At 40.9% G+C, this 21,874-nt stretch overlaps 1 protein-coding gene across 2 annotated transcripts in view; it reads left to right on the top strand.

Annotated features, from left to right (window-relative positions):
* Positions 1–261: 261 nt before the first annotated feature.
* Positions 262–21,874, top strand: part of MRPS9 (mitochondrial ribosomal protein S9) — a 44,744-nt gene continuing 23,131 nt past the window's right edge. Inside the window, exons 1-4 of one of the 2 annotated variants that reach the window (XM_074964669.1) lie at positions 262–654; positions 8,424–8,603; positions 18,649–18,711; positions 18,789–18,819. In XM_074964669.1, coding sequence (XP_074820770.1) covers positions 571–654; positions 8,424–8,603; positions 18,649–18,711; positions 18,789–18,819 — 358 coding nt within the window. In that variant the 5' untranslated portion in view covers positions 262–570. The remainder of the gene's footprint in view (positions 655–8,423; positions 8,604–18,648; positions 18,712–18,788; positions 18,820–21,874) is intronic. The other variant, XM_074964662.1, reaches the window with a different exon arrangement.

Genomic DNA, 21,874 nt, shown 5'->3' with positions numbered 1-21,874 from the left:
GGTGAATGTTACCGTGTACAACTCATGGGACCCTCCACATGATGCCTGTTGAGGTAAAACATCAAGCACCAGATACAGGGCTGGAGATAAAATAAGGGGCAAGCAACAATGCACCAGGTGGTACCCTCTCTCCCACTCCGGCACCCCAGCCAGGACTGTTACTTCAAGGAGAGCAAGATGAACTGTGCAGCAGAGGCTCCGCAGGGAGCATTAACCTTGACCCTGCCCTTTTAAAGCCCAGCCCACATTGCGCGCGCACATTCCCTTTGGAACGAACAAGGCGGCTTGAGAACGACACAGCGCCCGACAAGGAGAAACTCGCCCACAGGCGCGCGCCCCCTCGCCCGCTGCCCTGCCAAGATCACGTGAGACTAACAACTCCCGCCTTTCGCCAACAATCCTCAGCGCGAGGGCGGCCGTTTCTTGGCCAAGCTCCTCCCCTTACAAGCGTCAAGTGGCAACGGTGCGCTTGCGCCAATCCCAGCTGTTTTCTCTCCGCTTCCCGCGGCTCCTCCCCACCCCCCCACGATCAGCCTGGCTCAGCGACGCTGACAGTCTCGGGCCGCAAACATGGCGGCTGCCGTTAGGCGCGTGCTGCGAGCGAGCCGCGGCTGGAGCGCGGCGCTGAGAGCCCCAGAGGCGCCGCGCGCACAGGTGAGAGCGCGGGAGGGGAGGGAGGAACCGAGCGGCCCCGCCCACCGGGCCGTTGAAACGCGAGCGCAGGGGCCCGTGTTTGGCTCGCCTTCGCCAGACCCAGCCTTGCAGGGGGAGCCGGGCCGCGCCGGCCTGCTCTGCGCGGGGGGCGGGTGCAGGAGCCGTCGGACCCTGCCGCTGCCCGGCCCCCCCCCCCTGTGAGCGGCATCGCTGCTCCCGGGTGCCGGGGGGGACACTGGGCTCTGGCCGGAGGGCAGCCGGCTTGGCCGCTGTTTTGGGCCCTTGTGCGGGGATCGCCGTGTGCCCGGCGGGCGGTCCCAGCATCAGGTTCGCTGGGGCGGGGGCTCTCCGGCTTCAGGCCGGCCCAGCCCCGGGCTACACGGAGCAGTTGGATCCGCCCGGCTGGGGCGTGTGTGAACCGTTCGCATCGCTGAGCGCCGCGGTTAGGTCACCCTAACCCCCTGGTGTAGCCCCGGCCCCTAGGGATTCCTCTGTCGACCTAGCAACTGCCGTGTGGACGGGTGGATTGAGTCTAGCCACGGCAGAACCGCTCCTGTTGCTGTAGGAGGTATCCGTCATAGGGAGCTGCACTGTGCAGTCACTGTGCTGCTGTAGTGCCCATAGTGGCCTTGGCTTGGGTCTGGACATTTAAACCAGTTGCTTTAAACCAATAGGGGTGTGCAGAACAGTTGTGCTGGTTTGAGTAATTCTGTATAAACCAGTCCATTGCTCAGCAGTGCAAAAAAAAAAACCACAAAAAACCCACCCTGAATGACAAAACTTTTAATGATGAAAAGCACGGTGTGGATAGTGCTTTGTGGGAGATGCTCTTCCGGCAACGAAGCTACCACGCCTCAGTGGGGGTGGTTTTATTTTGTTGTCAGAAGAGCTCATTCCTCGCAACAAAGAGCGGCTACACCGCTTACCTTACAGTGGTGCGGCTGTAGCTTCACAGCCGCACCTTGTAAGGTGCACAGTGTAGACATAGTACAGACAAAGCCTTAGGCTACCACTTTTGTAGGTAAAAAAACACACCCCACAACTGTGCTGGTGTGGACAGCACTATGTCAGCAGGAGAGTCTCTCCTGGCAACATGACTAATGCCTCTTGTGGGGGATGGTTTAATTATGCTAGTAGGAGAGCTCTTTTCTGCTGGCAAAGAGCGGCTACATGGAAGACCTTATAGCGGTACAGCCGCTGTAAGGTCCTTAGTGTAGACATAGCCTAAGACTGTTGATTTTAAGTCTGGAAAGACTAGTGTGGTGATCTGGTTTGGCTTCCTGCAAAGTGTGGGCCAAAGCGCTTCACCCAGGGTTTCATGCAGTGGAGACGGAGTTATTCTTCTCTATTATGTAAGCGACTGCTGACCAGGCCAAGAAGTTGGGGCAAACTAGAACATCTCTTTAAAGACTCCAGAATCTTTGATTGAAAGACTTCAGGGATGAGTTGAGAATCTTTTCATTGTTAAAAAGTTGACTTATTTCTAATTTGCATTTCCAGTTTGAAAAGCAAGTGTAAATCAACCTTGAGATCTGTTTTAGGACTGATGTTGAATACTGTATTATAAATATATTAAAACATATAATATGTTCACTAACGATCTAGAAAGAGGGTGGAAGTGACCATTTTTAAATGACAAAATAATTTAGGATGGTGAAAACTGAGAAACTCTTGAGTGACCTAACAAAGCCAAGCAATTAGGCAACAGATGGCAGATGATTCAGAGTAGGCAAATCCAAGACAATGTACATTGGAAAAGAGCAGTTGGATCTATTTACACACATTGCTGGTTTCTAAATTAGCCGTATCCATTCAGGAAAAAGACTTGGTGTCCTTGTGGACACTTCAGTGTGCAGCAGTAGTTAGAAACATAAACAAAATATTAAGGTGTACAGTACAGAGAATGGAATAAAAATAATACTCAGAATATTGTAACACTATTATAATGATTGTAGACTCTTAGTTTGAAAATAGTGTCTGGTGCTGGTCAGCCCATCTCAAAAATGTAGAAGGGCCAAGTGACAGGTACTGAGAATAATCAGAGGACTGGATAGACTTATGTATGAGGAGAGATTGAAAAGATTAGGACTGTTTAGTTAGAGTGGGGCTTGAAGAGGGTATCTGATATCAGCACAGAAATAATGGGTCAGATCCCTATGTAAGTTGACATAACACAACTGATTTTGGTGGAGCGAAGCGAGCTAAGGATGCAGCCCAGTCAGTAATATAAAAAACGTAAGTGGTGCTCCTATTATCTTTTTCTCTTAATACGAGAATGAGAAGACTCTGTGTAAAAATGAGAAGCAGTGCATTTAGATTGATTACCACCACCACCACCCCCCACAGTACATAATTATTTTAAAGTAACCTGACACAAGATGGTGAGTCCAAAAGCTTATCAGGATCAAAAAAAAGACTCTGATATTTATGTGATCCCAATCTTCCATTACCTTTGATAAGATAAAAAGGTATAAGGAATATAAACCCTTCTGCCTTATTGCTGAAGCCATCCATTAACTAATTGCCCATTACAGACATACATATATGTACATGGACTAACTGTATATAGGACATGGGGAGTAGGATTCACAACCACTGGTTCCACAACCCAGGTGTCAATTGTTGTTGTCTAGGTAGCCCTCTAATTGGAACTTAGTTAACAGTTCTGTTTGGAGGAAAAAAAAAACAATTCACTTCAGTGGTGTGGTGTTTCCAAAGGGCTGACAGTAATGAAAAGTAATATTTTTTTTCTTTTCTCACTGACTTAAGCAGATGTGACAAAATACACACAAGGAGCAGATAGACTGGGTACCATTTTTAGTCACCTTTCAGAGAAGCACTTCACTTAAGTAAATACTGCTTCCTGTGAAGTGGTTTGGAACAGCCAATGTGAAAATAAATATAAAATTATTTATTTGTTGTTGATTCATTGTGAAGGATCCTAAAGTGCTTTACAAAATACATATCAGAAACAAAGCTTTTGTATTGATACCCCCACAGACACCCTGGTAAAATGGGCAGAATTGACTTCTGAAGTATGGTGGAGTAAGTCAACCCTGACCATGTTCCAGGGAGTTCAGAGGGACTGATTCTCTACTCAGTATTAATCACTAGTTTTATGCCCATTTATCCTCACTGACTTGAGTAGAGTTCGATAGGTGAAAATTGATGTAACAGTAAATAAACAGGCCATAGATATTTCAAACCTGATACTTAGACCTCTATGCTATTACTTTTGAAAGGAAAATAATCTAAAAGCAATTAGTTTCTGAGTGTTAAGGAATTGTGGTAGGCTGGAGGAAAGGCTGTTTCTTTTCTGGTGGAATATTCTGTTGTTTCAGGAGTTTCTTAACAAGAGTTGTTTTTAAAAATGGTAAGAATACTATCTGCAAGAACACTTTATGAAGTATATAATAAATACAAGCCTCTAATTTCCTTTATTTTAGAGTAGTATTTTCTAGTTTGGCTTAAATACGAGAAGCATTCAACTTCACTTTGTAGTTCTTACCCATATGACCCATGAAATTGTACTCTTATCCCAGAAGAGGTACTCTATACAATAGATAATAATTTGCATAAGAGGCTGTTTTCTAATTATGAACAGTTTTGTGTCCAGGGACTTTTGATTAGTGATGAACTTAAACAAGAAGAATATGAATAGCTTGAGGGGAAAAGAAAAAAATGGGAAAATTACAATAAAAAATGACAGGCGTAATACAAAAGTATCCTGTTTAACGTATGGCAGAGAGAAAGCAATCTTGGGCCTAGTAATGAGGATTCTTATGTTCATTAAAAAGAATTACAAATAACTCGTATGCATGGAAAGTAAGACTGAGTGAATAGCATTTTCTCCTGAAGTAAGTGTCTAGGAGATAATGTCTAGAGATACTTCAGCGTTTCTCTCTCCCAGACATTCACTAGAGCTTGAAACATACAGCAGAAACTGGGAATAAGCGGGATTTCCAGTACTAAAATTCAAGGCTTGTCTCAAACTCCTGTTTTATCATCTTATTGTTGGCAGAGATTTTTATTAGAGACCATGTTCATATACCTCAGTTTAAAAAACAACCAAATACTTACATTCATATCATCCTTTTCATCTCATGCAGTATATACAAAGATTAATTCACCTACTTCAGGGGTTCTCAAGCTTCATTGCACCATGACCCCCTTCTGACAACAAAAATTACTACATGATCCCAGGAGGTGGGACTAAATTTTGAGCCCGCCCGATCCCTGCCACCCCACGTGGGGGTGCCAAAGCCAAAGAGCTTCAGCCCCAGGCCAGGGGGCCTGTAATCTCAGTCCCACTGCCCAAGGCTGAAGCCCTCAAGCTTTGGCCCCAAACAGTGGGGCTTTGGCTTTGGCCCCTGGCCCTAGCAAGTCTAAGCCAGCCCTGGCAACCCTATTAAAACAGTGTCGCAACCCACAGTTTGAGAACCACTGACTTATTTTATTGGACCTGGGCTGAATTGCGGTAGCTATTTTGAATCACACAGTAAAACTACGCAAAGGTTTAGCTCAGGAAATAAAGAATACTATATCCAGTTAAAATTGCAGGTAGATTTTGGGTAGGCAGACTGTAATTACCCTAGTTAGAATTTGGCTTGGGTTAACAGTGCTGCAAAAAATGTAACAGAAGGACAGATTCTTCTATCTGGTGCAGCATTTTGTACCACACTGCTAGCACCGTATGATCCTGTGAGCACTACTCCAGTGCAAAGTGGTATTGAGCTGGTATAGATGCTCCTATTCCAATCCCACTTCCTGCTGTCAGCATGGCAGGGAAAAGTGGTATGGCCAGCAGAAAAGGAACATGACTAGTAGATCCCTACTTCATGCCAATAACCATTTGTAGTTTCAGCCTGTTGCTGCCATTAGCAGCCAGTGAAAGCTAGAATAGGCTTTAGGTTCCAATTTTGCAAATAAATGTATGTATGTAGTCTTATTACTTCAGTGGGACTACGCACATATGTTTGTGTTGGGTGTATAGTTTGTAGTTGCCAGTTATATCTGAAATGTTTAAGCTGTATCTAGTCATATATTTTCTAGTTCATATATGTTTTTAACTCAAAATGCTGAATTTAAATATAGATTTTTAAATCCTGACCTGAAGAGAACACTCCTAGAAGCAAGAGGACAAATCCGTTTAGTCTTTGGTTTCTCTTCTACAGCTGGCAATAAGGCTGCTAATTAGCTACCTTTAAATTTTTGTTAGTTTGCTTATTATTTTTTTAATGTGGTCACATAGACACCAGAAGGTACAGTGAGACCACAAGTTCACACAGTAGGCAATTGACCAGATGTCAGATGATAACTGCTTCAGGTCACTGTTGAGCATGGCCTGTTGAATAGAACTCTGATATTTTCTCCATTCCAAAATGTTCCTTTCTCTGCTCTTTTATTCTTGTGACTTCTTTCTTCCCACATAGACAACTCCAGTCATCAATTCTCAGTTTGGTTTATGGAATAATTTGACTGCAGCGAGGCTTTGTTAATACTGACATAAGACACGTAAAGTAGTACATAAAAACTGGCATTAAGCCAAAATTGGGACATTACTGCTCTGTCAATGATGCTTCTGTTTCTCTGGCAGAGTGCTTGATTGAAATTACAGTTGTCTTACCCACTGATTATCTTGGTGAAAGAAAAACAAATCAGTCTAGCCATATCTTATAGTCTTCCACAAAAGCCAAAGACAAGTGTTCCTTGGATTATGAGTTCTGAGCTGGAACCAAGTTCGCTAGTATTTGTTGATAGGAATTCCCCTAGAGGGTTGTAAGAGGCAAAGGGATGAATTGCTCAGTCAAAATATGGTCAGTGTTCAAACCTAAATATCCAAAAAGTCCTAATAAGATTTCTTAGGAAGTGCAGATAATATCTTACAATGGGAAGCAATGTCCTCTACGGCAGTGCTTCTCAAGCTATCTGGTGTGGGGATCGGCATTTTTTTTTTCCCCCAATGTGCACGCAGACTGGCAGCCAATGGCTCTCGGACCAGCACCGGTCCATGGACCATCACTTTGAGTAGCACTGCTCTACAGACTTTGAATATTCATTTTTATTTTATTTTAATCAAAACAGCAACCTTGTGTAAATTAATGAATTTAGTAGCTTTTTGCCTCTAGAATGATGGCTGACTATACCTAAAAATTCATTTTAGTGTTCTTAGCATAATTCTTGTCCTATATGGTGCATTAGGACGTACATTGTGTGCCTGAGTACTGATTCAGCTCCATGGATGTACTCTTTTGTGATAGCATTCTGTAGATGGTGAACTGTTAAACTGATCTACTGTTAAACTCCATCTAGGTCTATGGACACTAGGTTTAAGAATAAGGATTGCAATAGCAGTCACCTCATGCCATGTTTTTTGTGTTCAGGGGGGAGATATGGGATGGGTATAATGAAGAGACTGAATGGTTCCAAAGTAACCGGTTTATATGGAGTGATACCGTACCAATTGCAGTAGCTATTTTGCATCACACAGCAACACTGCACAAAGGTTTAGCACAGAAGATAACAGGATATCCAGTTGAAACTGCAGCTAGATTTTTTGGTAGGCAGACTGCAATTACCCATTAGGATAGTGTAAAGGTTTTCTCTTCTAGATGTTATAAAGATTTTTGTCTGAAAGTGAGGGGAGAAACCGAAGACTTTAGTAACTTTCTAGTCTCCAGTATAAAGCCCATTGCATCAAACAGTTCTAATATGTGCTTGAAATATTGCTTCATCTGCCTTCATATCTGCATATCCCTGTTGTAGGGAAGGGACAAGACCAAGTATGTTTGACATTTGTAATATTAATATCAACATTTAACATTTGTATTACAGTAGCGCACAGAAGCTCCAATTTGGGTTGGGACCCAGTTGTGCTGGGTGTTGTAGAGAAACACAATAAAGATGTGGTCTTGTACAGACTATGAACTCTTCAATTCTGTTATCAACACTAGGACAAGAAAGAGTTCTGTAGGACACAGACTTTAACTCCACTCCAACATTGAAAAACACATGAGTGCACCCCTAAGCCTATGTGTGTAAAATTAAAGTAACTGGTGGGCTCCGGGGTGCCCCTGTATGGTTCTCAGTGCAAGAAAGGGTCCTAGGCTATTTCACTGTCCCAAAAATGCATTGTGCCTAATTTCCTTTTCTTTGTTTCTTTGACAGGGCAACATGGAAACTTGATACCTTAGTAGTTTCATTACGCTGTTGTATTGCACTTGGGATAGCAGAATTAAGTTTGCAGTTCTATTCATGCTTCATTTAGAAGTTCTCTCTTTGTGAACATATATATAAATATATATAAACCCTTTGAGATTATTTGTGTGCAGAGAGATAAAAGAATACAGTCACTGTTTACTTACAATGCCTAAGCGGTTTATTTGCCTAAAATTTGTTGTTTTGTTTTCATCAGAGACTTCTTCACATGTAAAATTACATTTCATTCTATTAGTAAAATCTGAGTGTATGTCACAGAAAACAAACTGTTTGAAATTGATTTAACATTTTTAAACATAGGTACATACATTTGATAAAAAGACAATCCATTGTTCACAATTTATTTTCTCATATAAAAAGATTAAACTGTTTGAACACATCTGTAAAAGGGTCTTTGGCAACTAGAAGAAATCAACTTTCTGAATAAGAGTGCCTTTTCTTAGTTTCTACACTACTGTGCACAAAGCACATTTCCCTTTTTATGCCAATAATTTTGCTTAGAGTTTGCTGTACCAATTCTTTAATATTCTCTTTTTTTTTTTTTTCGTTAGACATTAAGACTAATCTATACCACTACAGCAGTGCAGAAGAGAAACATTGCAGCCTCAGGACCTGAAAAGTATACAGAGGCTTTTATTAAAAACCAGATTGAAGAGTTCAACCTAGGAAAAAGACATTTAGCCAACATGATGGGGGAAGATCCAGAAACTTTTACCCAAGAGGATATTGATGTAAGTACAGTTGCTCTGTTGGAGAAGTCATTTACTATAGAGTTTCAGATATTGAAAGCACTTTACTTCAGCATGAGCCCCTCAGCTCTCCGTGAATTTTAATCAAACTGTCAGAATAAGAAAGAATACTACTATACATTGCAAACATTGCAATTGTGGCTGTGAATAGAGATTCTACCCCTGCTATGTGTGTGAGGTCAGACATGGCAGTATAGAACTGTATACCCATATCCTGCTAAAGCACAGTAGGTTCTCTTTAAAGCTACTAATGGATAATCCCCTTGATCTGAGGCCATAAGAACCACTATAAAGGTTTATATAGCACTTGAAAACATTTACTCATCATTTGACCTGCTTTGTATATTTAGGTCAGGTTTTCCTGCATGATACCACAGCAGTTGATGATGCAAATTTAAATTTTACAGGATATTTCACAATCAACACTTGGTTCAATTTTACTTAGTAATTTTAACACACACTAACACACACACCCACCCCTCCCCATTTTCCCATGAAGTCTCATGACTGAGCAGTGTGTCATGGAACCAAAGAAGAGAAATTGAGCTCACTGCATTATGGCCACTGTGGGAACAGGGAAATACGATGGTTTTTGAGGAAATGCCTACTGCTTTACCTGTAACGACTTGCAGTTGGGAATCAGGTAGACTTAAGGTTAAGCAGCTTTTTCTGTCCTTCAGGTTGAGATGGTTAAAATATTTGGTTGGATATTTTCTTACCTCTTCTCTGCTAATATAAACTGTTTAGGCTGCTATGGGTGCTAAGTGTATTGTAAAAGATTGGGAACTGTTTTTGACTTCTTAATCATAAAAAAAAGTTTTCTGTGTAAACAAATGTCGTCTAGATTTACAAGTAGTTGCAACCAACAAAGAATAGTCAAACCTTTTAATCTTCCAACAGGTTAAAATCCAATACTAGACAAATTTTATGTTCAAAAAGATATTAATTAGAACATCTTGCCAAATAAATTCTAGTCCCATTTATTTTAAACTTGATTTTGCTCACTCATTGCATGCCTGGTAAAATAAGCTGCTGTTTATGCAATAGGTGATTTTCACACAAGACATACAATAGCTTTCACTTATTTTAATTTATATTTATAAAAAAATATGCACCCAGTGCTTGATTCTCTGTGTGAATTTTCCTCAGTAAAAACAATTAATATAAAAATGAACAGCATGCTGCCAACAGTTGGTTCTCTTAACAAATGACAATCCTTTGCTTTCCGACTTCTATTATAAAGATCACAAACTCAAAAAGCAATGTTCCTAGCTAATCTCTTGGACACCACACTCTTCACATCCAGCTCACCTCAGGCAAAGGCCTGAGCAAACAAAGGGGACTTACTCCTTGCCAGTAAGGTTAAAAGTCTTGAGCTCTGAGCAGTCATATGCCTACAGCCCTTTTTATTTTTTTAAGGACAGTAGTACTCTGAATCCATATTGATGCTTAGATTTGAGACAGTGAGAATTTAACATTTGTATTTATTTTTATAGTTTACATTTTATTTGCATTTGAAGCAGTGGTAGGCATGTTTCGATATTGATGTCCTGATAGTACCACTGGAGATAGAAACACCATTGCAGACTCTTACACCTGTCACCTGTATGTAGTCTCATTGACTTCGGTAGGACTCTGTCGAGGTAAAGATGTGCACTGGTGAATCAATTTGCAGGACTGAGGCCTTAATGATTAACAAATTACTTACTTTACTTTGCTTGTTCTGGCTTTTATTAAATGATAAAATTTTCTTTCCCTAAATATTTTATCTCAATTTGGCAAATGTTCTCTTCACCCGTAACGGAGCTTGTCTTTGTTTATTTGCATGATGTGCTTGCACAAACTAGTAAAAAAACTGTTGGTAAGCTCACACAGTGTGGAGATTGTATTAACTTCTGTGTTGATTTCCTGCAAGGGTTGGTAGTAGGAGGCTGTGTGTTCACCCACAATTCAGCTCCCTCCCTGCAGTCCAGGTTTTCTTTCCACATGTGGGCCTGTTTCTCGAGGACAGGCCTCTATAGGAGCTCAAGAAGTGGGCAGCAGGACTGTTTGGGGCGTGGGTTCTCTTCCCATGCATGCATATATGCCATAAATACGCATGTAGAAGATGGAAGATCCCTCTGCACACAGATCCCCAAGGGATATTCTGGCCATTTGTACAAAATGACTGAGCTCCCCACTAGAAAGAAAAATGGGCTCATTCTGGAAATGTGGGCCTTCTGGGTGTGGTGGTCTGTCCCATCTAGTTGCACTGCGACCACTTAGAGGGAGAGTTAAAATGAGTTTGCTCTACAGCCTTAGCTAAGAGCCAGTTGGCTTTTAGCTCATGCAGTAGAGGCTTGTGCACTAAGCTCCAGAGGTCCCCGGTTCAATGCTGCCTGCTGACAACCGGGGTCTGTCAGCATTACACTTTTCCTTACTGAAGTGCACGTGACAAGTATGGGACCAGTTCACAAATTTTATTTCTGAAAAGGTGAAAAAACAAAAGCGCAGCATTTTATTTAGTATTACAGAGTATCTACCGTTCATGTTTAACTTGCTCACATACCATCAGGTGTTGAAAATACTTTGAATGCGTAATGTCTGCTATGCATAATTAAATTTCTGTTATAAAAGCTGCTTAGCACTGGCAGCAGAATTATAAGGCTTTACACTTCGAATAGTAATAATTCCTTTTGATGAGTGCTTACGTACCTCCATGTCTTCTACTGTTAATCAGTCTGTACAGTGCATTTCAAAAGTAGATATGAGATTGTCTTTCATTGGCATTTTATGTGTATTTTATTAAAAGTTAAACCTTTTGAATTTTAGAACATGTGCTACAGGGAAATAAGTTTACCATGTTTTAATCCTCTTGCTGGATTTTTGGATGCAGAATTGCCTCTTACTGATGCTTTTATTTAGGAATGGAAAGTTAAGCTGTATATTACAACTAAATTACTGGGGGGGAAAAGTCCAGCAAATTGATATATAACTGCAGAAGTCTACCAATTGCTTTTTAATTGGTATTATAGACCTTGCTCTGGAACCAGGATATTTTATTCTCCTATGTGTGAATATGTGGTATGAAGTTTCTCTAATTGATTTGCTTTGCCCATTCCATTTGATGTATCATTTTTCACAATATTTCATAATTTGTGCTCATTTCTAATGAACAGAGTCGTTAGGACAGGCATGTCTAAGTACAACTGACAGCTAACATTAGGTGCCAGATGCAGTTTATAAAGCTATGTAGAACTGCAGAGAACAGTTTAAATAAATTAGCACCTGTACATTAGTCTCACTTGCTGGTAATTTATAAGCGAATCAGTAGAGATGACATTTAGGTAAGTCATTGATCAAGTTAACAGCTGCATACCCACTGCCCAGCTGGGATACCTGATTAATAGAGATTGCAGTCCTGACCCAGTGCTTTTTCCCTGGTCGAGTCTGTAATCCTTTTATTTTGTGATTTACCTTTAACTTACAGACATAGTAAACAGTCTGCCTTGATTTCAAACTTTCAGATCACTAATATTCTAGTTTAAAGCCAAAAATCTAGGCAAGATTAATACAAGAAAAGCACCTTAAACCCTGTGATCTATTTATATCCTAGTATTCTTATTTTTCCTTTTATGGACTTGCTAAATGCTGTTCCAGATATCTGAGCACAATATAAAGCTGCTGTCTTTCAGTAGAGTTAGTTTAAAAAAAAAAATGTAGAGCAGGTCTTGTATTTGATCTCTAGATAAATGTTAAGCATCTTTTGGTGAGTAGGGCATAGGTCTTAAATGATAATTGACATACAGACTGACTTATGTTTAAATGTAAAACAAATGTTTTAAGGAAACTAGTTTCACTTGCAAATGTCTTTGTACAAGGGTATTAGGAGAGTTGTTCCCCACAAAGAATTTTGTGGCCTAAAGCATCTTGATTAAATGAGAAACCCCTGGCTCACAATAATATGCTATTTGTGTGCCACATAAGTTCTCCTCTCGGTAAGCAGTAAGACATTTTTAGTCCTATAATAGTGAAAAATGTATGTTGCAGTTGGATTGGTTTTTAAAAACAACCCAGCACATTTCACTTTTTAAAGGATATTCAGATTTTACCTAAAGAAACTCTTAAAAACTGTGAGTGCTATTCTGTGTAAAATGCTAGTCCCAAGGGAGTCAGATTTTCCTTACTTAAGCAAAATCCCCACTTGGATAGAGAAGTCCACTTGGATTTGACCAAACGGCTGGGATATTTTTGTTTTTTGAAGGGATTGGTAACTTTTTAAAATGGATTTTATTTAACACTTCAAACTTTCACTTCACATAAATCTCCACTAAAAAAAACTTGTGTGGAAGTTCTTTTTTTAAAAGATATTGGAAACCACCAGCATTATTAACGTTCTTAGTCATTGCTGACTCAGTGAGAGCAACAATTCCATTAAACATTGTAGCTCAAAGAATGTAGTATTGAAAACTGTCTGAGCTGGAGTTGGTATTGGAGTCTAGTTCAAGAACTAGAGATTTCCCAGCATAACAGAGTTGGAAACGGAAGTTGGAATCAGGCTGAGGAAGCTGGAGAGCAAAGGGAGCTGATTCAGTAACATCATCTAGGGAGCCAGGGGTCCTACTGAAGTGTTTCAAATGTTATGCCCTGAAGTATAGTCTCAGAGCTGAACTGGTTTAGTACTCAGTGCTTAAAGCTTTATGTATATAAAAGTAGAGCATAAGCATCATTATGTCCGATTCTTCAATGTGCTTAGGGACCTTTTGTGCCAACGGTGCTGTAGCAAAGAAGCCATAGGGCAGATTTAAGACTCCCCTAGAAAATACCCCCATTGCTGGAGGCTTCTCCGCTAGCCCTGTGCCACCTCCATAAATGGTTTAAGCACAGGAAGCCTTCCAGTGTAGGCCACGGCTGTAATGGAGGCGAGGTGTGGGTGAATCGGAGCAGGAGGAAACATGGCCAGGGTGGACTTGCACCGTAACAAATCTCCATGGGACCATTAAAGCAGGAGGACAGTGTAAGGGCTCCCTGGCCTGTGCTGGGAAGCTCCACTGGCTTTATAAAAGATCCTGAAGACAGCAGACACAAAATGCCTCCCCTCTCTCCCTTTGCTGACTTATGAGTCTGACCTAATATCTTTTTGCCAATCCAGTTTGAATTAAGGTAATGGATTTCTAAATGCCTGAAGATACAATTAAATGTGCATCAGATGGCAATAAACTGGGCCATCTGAGGTTAAAATTGAGGCCAGATTTTCTCTGGCCTTTGGGAAAATGAAGGGACAAGAATCTTTGTGCAGCTCCATGTCTGAGTTATTCTGCATTTTTGCAGGTAATTGGTTTGAGGGGCTACCAAACATCTACTGGATATGATGAGAACAAGTTTCAGTCCCGTTTGAGCTAGGGTGGATTCAAACTGACAACCTACTTGCGAAAAGCCCACTAGCAATGTTCAAACGTATCCAGTACCTCCCCAAGTGATAACTTTAAAAGTGGGTCCCATATATAAGTATGCTGAAGGAACAATAGGGTTACCAACTCAAGCACTCTTTTTAAGAAATGCTAGAATTAAATGCAACTCTTGAGTATATGCATTATGATTTATTCTTTAATTATGTGATCGCATATTTTTTCCCACATGGGCCATCAGCAGTTTGAACCCAGGACTCTCAGATCCACAAGAGAGACCTCTCTGCAACTTGAGCTAAAAGAGTAACTCATACCAAAAGAAGGCTGTTATCCTCTATATGGAGTTCTCTCTAGAGTCTCTTTGGCAGTGGGTTACAGAATTATTGTGAGACAGAAGTGGGATGTTGTGTTTCAGGATTCTTGGGGTGCAGTTATTTTGAAAAGTAATGTGGTTGAGGGGGATGAAACTTCATCTGTCATATTAGAGAGCTGTAGTCTATTCCCAGGGATAATTATAAGGCCTGTTCCCAAGGAAAATTTAATAGGGTTGTGAAATATATACCTGCTCTCTATAGAAGTTCGGTGGTGGGGGTGTATCAGATATCTCAACATATTTGTTACTAGACTCTGATGTTATCCTCAAGACACTGTTCTCAGCCTTATTCATACGGGGCTTCATTTCCCACTGGATTTCCCTTCCCATCCAGTCAGTCATCCCCTCTGATTTAGCATTAGGGGAAGGACAGAGTGGATATGACTCCCAAATACCTGTTCACGACCCTCAACTTGAGAATCCCAATCCTAAAGAAAACTTTGCAATTCAGTCTGGAAAAGTCTGTATGGAACCTTTCATGTGTCAGTGCTCTCTCTACCACAACTATTTCGGGTTTGGTAATGGAATATTTTAGAGGTCATTGGTTTGCTTTTATGTTTTCAGGGATATACCGAATATAATTGTCTTCTAGATCTTGGTCTGATTCCTGAAGGGATTCTTGCATTGAAATCCAGTGTTGGAAGTTTGAAGGAAATCCATATTAAGTTAATGAAGCCTTCTCTTGAACTACACTAAAATGCTCTAGTTTCAGTTTTTAGAGAGAGTTGTTACTCGTGGTGGTCTAGAGGCTGGTCCACCTTCTGTTTGTGTTACTAATAACATATGAATTTGAGAGCAAGAGCTGATCAGAACATTTTCCCTAAAATATGCTGTTTCACCAAAACTGAAACATTTTGTGAAGATGTTTTTGAAACTTACAGAGAGGGTGAGAGAGATTCTGTAGCTGGATGGTTAGGATGCTGGCATGGGATGTGGGAGACTCAGGTTTGGGTCTCTGTCTAATTTGGATTGAACTGTGATGAAAAATTCTGCTCTCAGTCAAGCATTGTCCCAGGCCAATACCCTAACTACTACTACTAGGGGATAGAGATAGACACACATCTTCCCCCTGACTTAATTCCATTTTTAATGAAAACATGCAACATAGATTGGTTTTATTCACATTAGAAGGAAAACAAATTTCAAAACCTCTGAAGTTGCAGCAAGACAGAATGTCACGTTTACATTGAGGTTTTTAGTGTCACACTAATAAATACTGGTTGAATCAAATCTTTGAGAGCTAAGATACAGGATACCTTTTAAGTACACACACTTTCAGTCTCAGTAGCCCATAATATATTCCTTTAATATGTTATAGTATAAGGTGTTTGTTTAACCACAGTTGGCTCACAGCAGATTTCTCTATTGTCATTGTAATTAATCCCCATTTGTTCATAAATAGGTGTTCACCTACTCTCTGTGTGCACAAAATGCCCATTGACTAACAAATGGGAATTCAGCAGTCACTAAGAGAAACAAAATTACCATTTCATAAAATCAAGTTAATCCTTTTGTTTGCTTCAGAATTCTCAAAATTTCTGTTTGGAATACCAGTAGGGGATTAATGAAAATAATAGGTTAGGTCTTTTTACACTCCATGCATATTAAGTAGGTTGAAGCACTGATAATTTTTTCCATGGACATGGATTGGTTTATCAGCAAGTAATAGCCTAAAGGTAACCAAACCAAAAAAGAAGCATAGTTCTTGAGAGACGATTTTAACTAAAATTCTTGTAATTTCATTTTTCTTCTCTGTCCACTAAAAATGCAAGCAAGTCTACTGCAGTATTTTGTTCTGTTATTAGTGCTGTTGTACAAATATATTGTATCTCTTTCTAAAATCACTAGGCTCATGCTTTTGTTAATTTTGTGTTATGACTGAAATTGGCCATATTTAGAGCCACATTTACCAAAACATATATATTTTTTTTAATTTGGAAAAATTGGGTTTCTGATCTAATACATTATTTTTGCTTCATTAATCAACATTTTTTCAACCATTTTGGAAAAAAAATGCCATAGTAATAAATTGCTGAATAGGAATTACATCCGGTTGGATTTACTATTACTGCAAGCTACTGTGTCTTACAGTAATTCCAGAAATGGTTTATAGTCTTTAATCTGTTTGCAAGAGTAAATGATGTTAGTTATTAACAGGGAACACACACCACATTAAAATATTGGTTGAGTGGATGAAGAATAAGTATCATGTACTGCATATAGCAATAATCTTGATGATAAACCATCATTTGAAAAAATGCACATTCTAATGGTTTCCTAACTCGTAAGTGTCTTATTGACAGACTTTTAAAGGGAGACTTCATTGTTTAAGGTTTAGTAATTGGAATAGAGATTTTCACCTACAGGTTGCTGGTTCAAATTGAGCTTAGGTTGTAGTGACCACCAGTTGTTCCCATGTGATAGTTGTTCAGAAGCCTTTGTATATAAATTTCCATGACAACAATCATCACTCTTGACAATCCTGAAAAAGTGCTGGATCTAGGTCAAATGGAGATTCTCAGTGGTCTGCAAAGCCATAGTTATCTCCTGTGCAGATTGGTACTCTGTGGCAAAAAAGTGTGGGGAAGCTTGTGCTGCCTCTGTCCATTTTGTCTGTATTCTATTCGTGGGGGAATTCTGCGCCACTGTGTGCAAGCATAATTAATGTGCCGCGCACAATTTTTTTTTCCGCAGAAAATAACTTCTGCCAGAAAGTTGCTGCAGTTCCGCCTTTTGCCCACGAGGGGTTGCTGTGGCACTAGAACAGAGCAGCCACTCCCAGGTGGGAGCAGCCCCAACTGCCAATAAGAAAGGGAAGAGGTTGTCTGCCTGGCAGTACTGTACCTGTGGGGCCTGGTCAGGAGACGGGATATGTAGGGACAGACAGCATGGGGCTGGCGGGTCACAGACTGGGGTTCCTAATGGCTATTGGGGAAGGACAGACTGGGGCAGCAGCTGAATGGGAGTGGAGGCGCTGGGCCACATGGCGATGGGGGAAGGGGGGTGGCTGAGGGGACACAGAGACACATGGGGACTGGGGAAGTGGGTGCAGGGCCACAGGGGGGAATCGGGGTGGCTGAGTGGGGGCACAGAGACACATGGGGACGGGGAGGGAGGTGCAGGGACCCATGGGGATGGGGGGAGGAGGTGGATGGGGGTGTGCAGGGACACATGGGAATGGGGGGAGTGGGTGTCTGAGGGTGCAGGGATAAAGGGGGACAGGTGTACCTGACTAAATGGGAGAGGTTGGGGTCAGTCAGGGTCTGCATGGGGGAGGCTCCCTAACAATCTCTCTCTGGCCCCCTCAAAAAACCTATTCCATATTTTTCCCACCCACATCCAAGAGCCCTCCAAGTTCACTCCCAAGATCCTCCTCTTCCCTCCCCTCCTCCCTTTCCCTCAGCTCCTCCTTTACCCTGACTCCCCCAAGCCTTTGCCCTACACTGAGGGGTGCAGGAAATATATTTCTGTATAGTAGTTTAAATGAATTACTCAAAGTTCTGTATTTACGTGCCTAGTAAGGAATCTATTCGATAGAAACATTTCCTGAATTTTTTTCATTGTCTGTATTGTTACAGACATACTTGCTGACAGGTATTTTGAAATACATTACCAAAATTATTGAAACTGGTGTGATTGTATTGTATTATTTTGACAAATAAAATATGCAGAATTTTTAATTTTTTGGTGCAGAATTCCTCCAGGAGTAGTAATCTTTGAAAAAATAGAGAACTTATTCTCAAGAGCTGTCAAGCAGGCACCTTTCACAAACACTAATATTTGCAGGAAGAAAATTTAAAAAATGATAAATGAAATGTGAAATCCATTCTAAGTTACAGCGTTAGGTATTTTTGAGGAGATAAGTGAGAATTACTCTTTAAAAATCAGTGTTTAGATTAAATAAAATGGAGGTTGTATATTACTTGAACCTGGCAACTAGTTCCTGTAATTGTCTGTTTGAATTTAAAGTTAATCTTTAAAGTAAAGAAAACAAATCACTCATTCTAAACCCACTAGATTACAGACTTCAGAATTAGATTCTTCTTCTTCTTCTTTCATTCTCGCTAAAGAATCCTGAGATATTTACAGCTGCTTTTATTCTCAGAACATCATATAGGCACATGCCATTTTTTGTTGATTTGTCTGTCTCTCTGTGCTGTCTAGGTTTTTATAGCATGCTCATAGTAAAAATATCTGTAAGGAATTTGATTATTTTGTTGTTGTTACAGAACAAATATGTATCTGATCTTTGTGTGTTTGTTTGCAGAAAGCTATTGCCTACCTCTTTCCCTCTGGCTTATTTGAGAAAAGGGCCAGGCCTATAATGAAGGTAAGGACAATGTTCAATGAATTTTCTGAGTACTTTTAGTATGGCATACTAACTCTTTTTTTGTTGGTTTTCTATAGCATCCCACTGAAATTTTTCCAAAACAAAGAGGTAAGTGTACATAGCTATTTTTTCCAGGCTATATCGAAGTTTTTATTATGAGCCTCTATGTTGTTTTTCTTTCCTGCAACCCGTTTACATTTCCTTTATTAATATTTTTTATAGCTGCTAATGAGGCACCTGAGTAATAAAAACACAAACCTTTCAAATATAATATGAAATTTTATTGATCTGAGGTCCTGCACCAGTGACAAAAAGTACTGCTAGAGTGAGGGTATGTCTACATTGCAATTGGAAACCGATGGTTGGCCTGTGCCAGCTGACTTGGGCTCGGGCTGCAGCACTGTTGAAGTGCAGTGTAGACATTCCAACTTGGACTACAGCCTGAGCTCTGGAACCCTCCAGAGCCTGGGCTCCAGCTCAGGCCTGGATGTTTACACTGCAGTTAGCCCCATAGCACGAGCCCAAGTCTGTGGCCAAGGATTTTTAATTGCTGTGTAGACATACCCCAGGGGACCAGTGATCTTTTTAAAGAAAAGATGTTCTGCCATTGAGAAACATTTCTAATAACATAGTCTGATCGAGAGCCACTGAAGTCCATGGGAGTCCTTCAGTTGGCTTTGGATCGACCTATAAAGCATTACTTTTTTATTAGTATTTGGTATAAAATATAATTAAAAAAACCAAAACTTTCAGGTAAACTCAGTGCTTATGAAAAGTAGCAGATTGACAGCCTTGGAAACTGAAGTGATCTCTTTATCCAAAGCATGGGCACAGAACGTGCAGACTATGCACGCTTTCCACCGTTATCTGGCAGGATCAACTCTGCAGTTTCTTTGCCTGTGCAATCTTTGGTCTTGTTCCCAGTAGCGGTTTTTGTTCGTTGGACATCTGTTCAGTGGAAACAATTTAGACTACCAAAATCATTTTATATGGAACACTAAACAAACATTGCAACAACTTTTGGTTGCTACTGTCCTAAGCTTGAAGTGAACTACAGTGGAGGCACATCATATGCGCATTTAACTTACGCAAATTCAACTATATGCGCTGGGCAAAAAAGAAGAAAAAAACAATTTAAATACTGTAGTGCGGGCGATTCCGCCCACCATTCTACTCAATGAGCATATGCCCCGGGGTGAGCGTGAGATGGGAGACGTGAATCTGCTGTTCCCTCAGTCGGTCTCAGTTCCCGCATGCCTCTCATGGTGTGAGCATCTCGCCATGCTGAATGTGATTCTAGTGTTTAAAGATACGTATTGTATTTTTTGTACAACATGGCCCCTAAACACAAGCTAACTACTTCATCTGGTGCTCAACCGAAGAAACAGCAATCTGTTCCAACGCTGGAGGAAAAACTGGCTGTGTTGGACTTACTGAGAGATGGTCTATCCGTCTCCAACGTGGCGCGTAAATATGGCTGCAACGAATCTAGCATCCGTGTCATCAAGATTCGAGAGAGAAGTTTGTCAAGCCATGGCATCAAGTGCTCCAATAACTGCTAAGGTGATGAGCCAGGTGCGTGATAAGACTTTAGTGAAGACTGAAAAAGCATTAAACTTATGGCAGGAGGACATGAACCGTAAACGTGTGCCTATTGATGGCAACACGTTGCAAGAAAAGGCTCTTAGCCTCTACGCCCTGTTCAAACGTCCTGCCGAAGAGGGACAGCCTTGTGATGAGAAGGAATTCAAAGCCAACCTTGGCTGGCTTAACAATTTTAGGAACCGCTTCTACCTCAAACACGTGCAGACTACTGATGAAGCTGCATCTGCCAATGAAGAGGCAGCAAAAGCCTACCCCAAACAATTAAAATCACAGAAGAAAAGGGCTATCTTCCAGAACAAGTTTTTAATGCTGACGAGACTGGGCTCTTCTGGAAAAAAAAAAATGCCCAACGGCACTCACACTTCGAAATCAGAAAGACAGACCCCTGGCTTCAAAGCAGCTAAAGACGATGTGACTGTGTTGTTTTGTGGCAATGCGGCTGGACGTTTAATAAAGCTTGGTTTGCTCTACAGGGATGCAAATCCCTGTGCCCTCAAAGGCAAGAACAAAAATCTCCTGCCTGTGTTCTGGCAATCAAATAAAAAGGCTTGGGTGATGGCAGCATTATTTCTGGATCGGTTCTACAAGTGTTTCATTCCGGAGGTCAAGCAGTACCTCAAAGAGAAAGGACTTCAATTTAAAGTGTTGCTGATCGTAGACAATGCTCCTGGCCACCCTGAGGCACTCCAGTTTGCGCATAATGACGTTGAAATAGTCTTTCTCCTCCCCAATACCACCACCAACCTCGCAACCAAGGCGTGATTCGCTGTTTCAAGGCCACATACACGAGGCTTACGTTCTCATGGATACGTAGCGCTATGGATGCTGATCCCAATCTTAATGTGATGGCAGTGTTGAAGGACTTCCAACACTCCGATTGCATCACTTATATTAAACTTGCAATGGATGCAGTCAAGCCTGAAACAGTCAATGCATGTTGGTGAAACCTATGGAAAGAATATGTGAATGATTTTAAGGGTATCCAGACCATTGACAAAGAAGTGAAACGCATTGTTCAGGTGGCCAGGCAAGTGGGTGGTGGTGGCTTCGTTGACATCCGTGATGAAGAAATTGAAGAATTAATTGATGGCCATAGAGAAACATTGACTAATGAAAAGTTAAAGGAACTGATAAAATGGTCTAGAGAAGACGAAGATGACGACGACGAACAGGAAGACCCAGCAAGTTGGAATCTTCAAAAATTTGCTGAAGTGTTCCAAGCAGCAAAACACTTGAATGATTTAATTTCTGAATATGATCCCTCTATGGAACGAAGCCTCAAAATCACACACAGTATTATGGACTATATGAGACCGTATCAAGAAATGTTTGAGCAGCTCAAGAGACAACAGCGACAGTTGCCGATCACCATATTTTTCAAGAAAAAAACAACCAGGAGCAGATGAGCCTACACAATCAACTTCCTGAGCTGAACCAGAGCCAACCACTTCACCATTATCATTGTCGTCGTAGACTAGCAAGAATATCCAGGATGAATGATGAGTGGTTAGGTTTACTGTTTTCCTCTTTTATTCTTTTTCTCTCTCTTTTATGTAAT

This window comes from Natator depressus, chromosome 1 (assembly GCF_965152275.1).
Source record: "Natator depressus isolate rNatDep1 chromosome 1, rNatDep2.hap1, whole genome shotgun sequence".
In the NCBI taxonomy this organism is placed as follows: domain Eukaryota; kingdom Metazoa; phylum Chordata; order Testudines; family Cheloniidae; genus Natator; species Natator depressus.
Note: the sequence above shows the minus strand (reverse complement) of the source record. Positions and strands in the feature narration are given on the sequence as shown.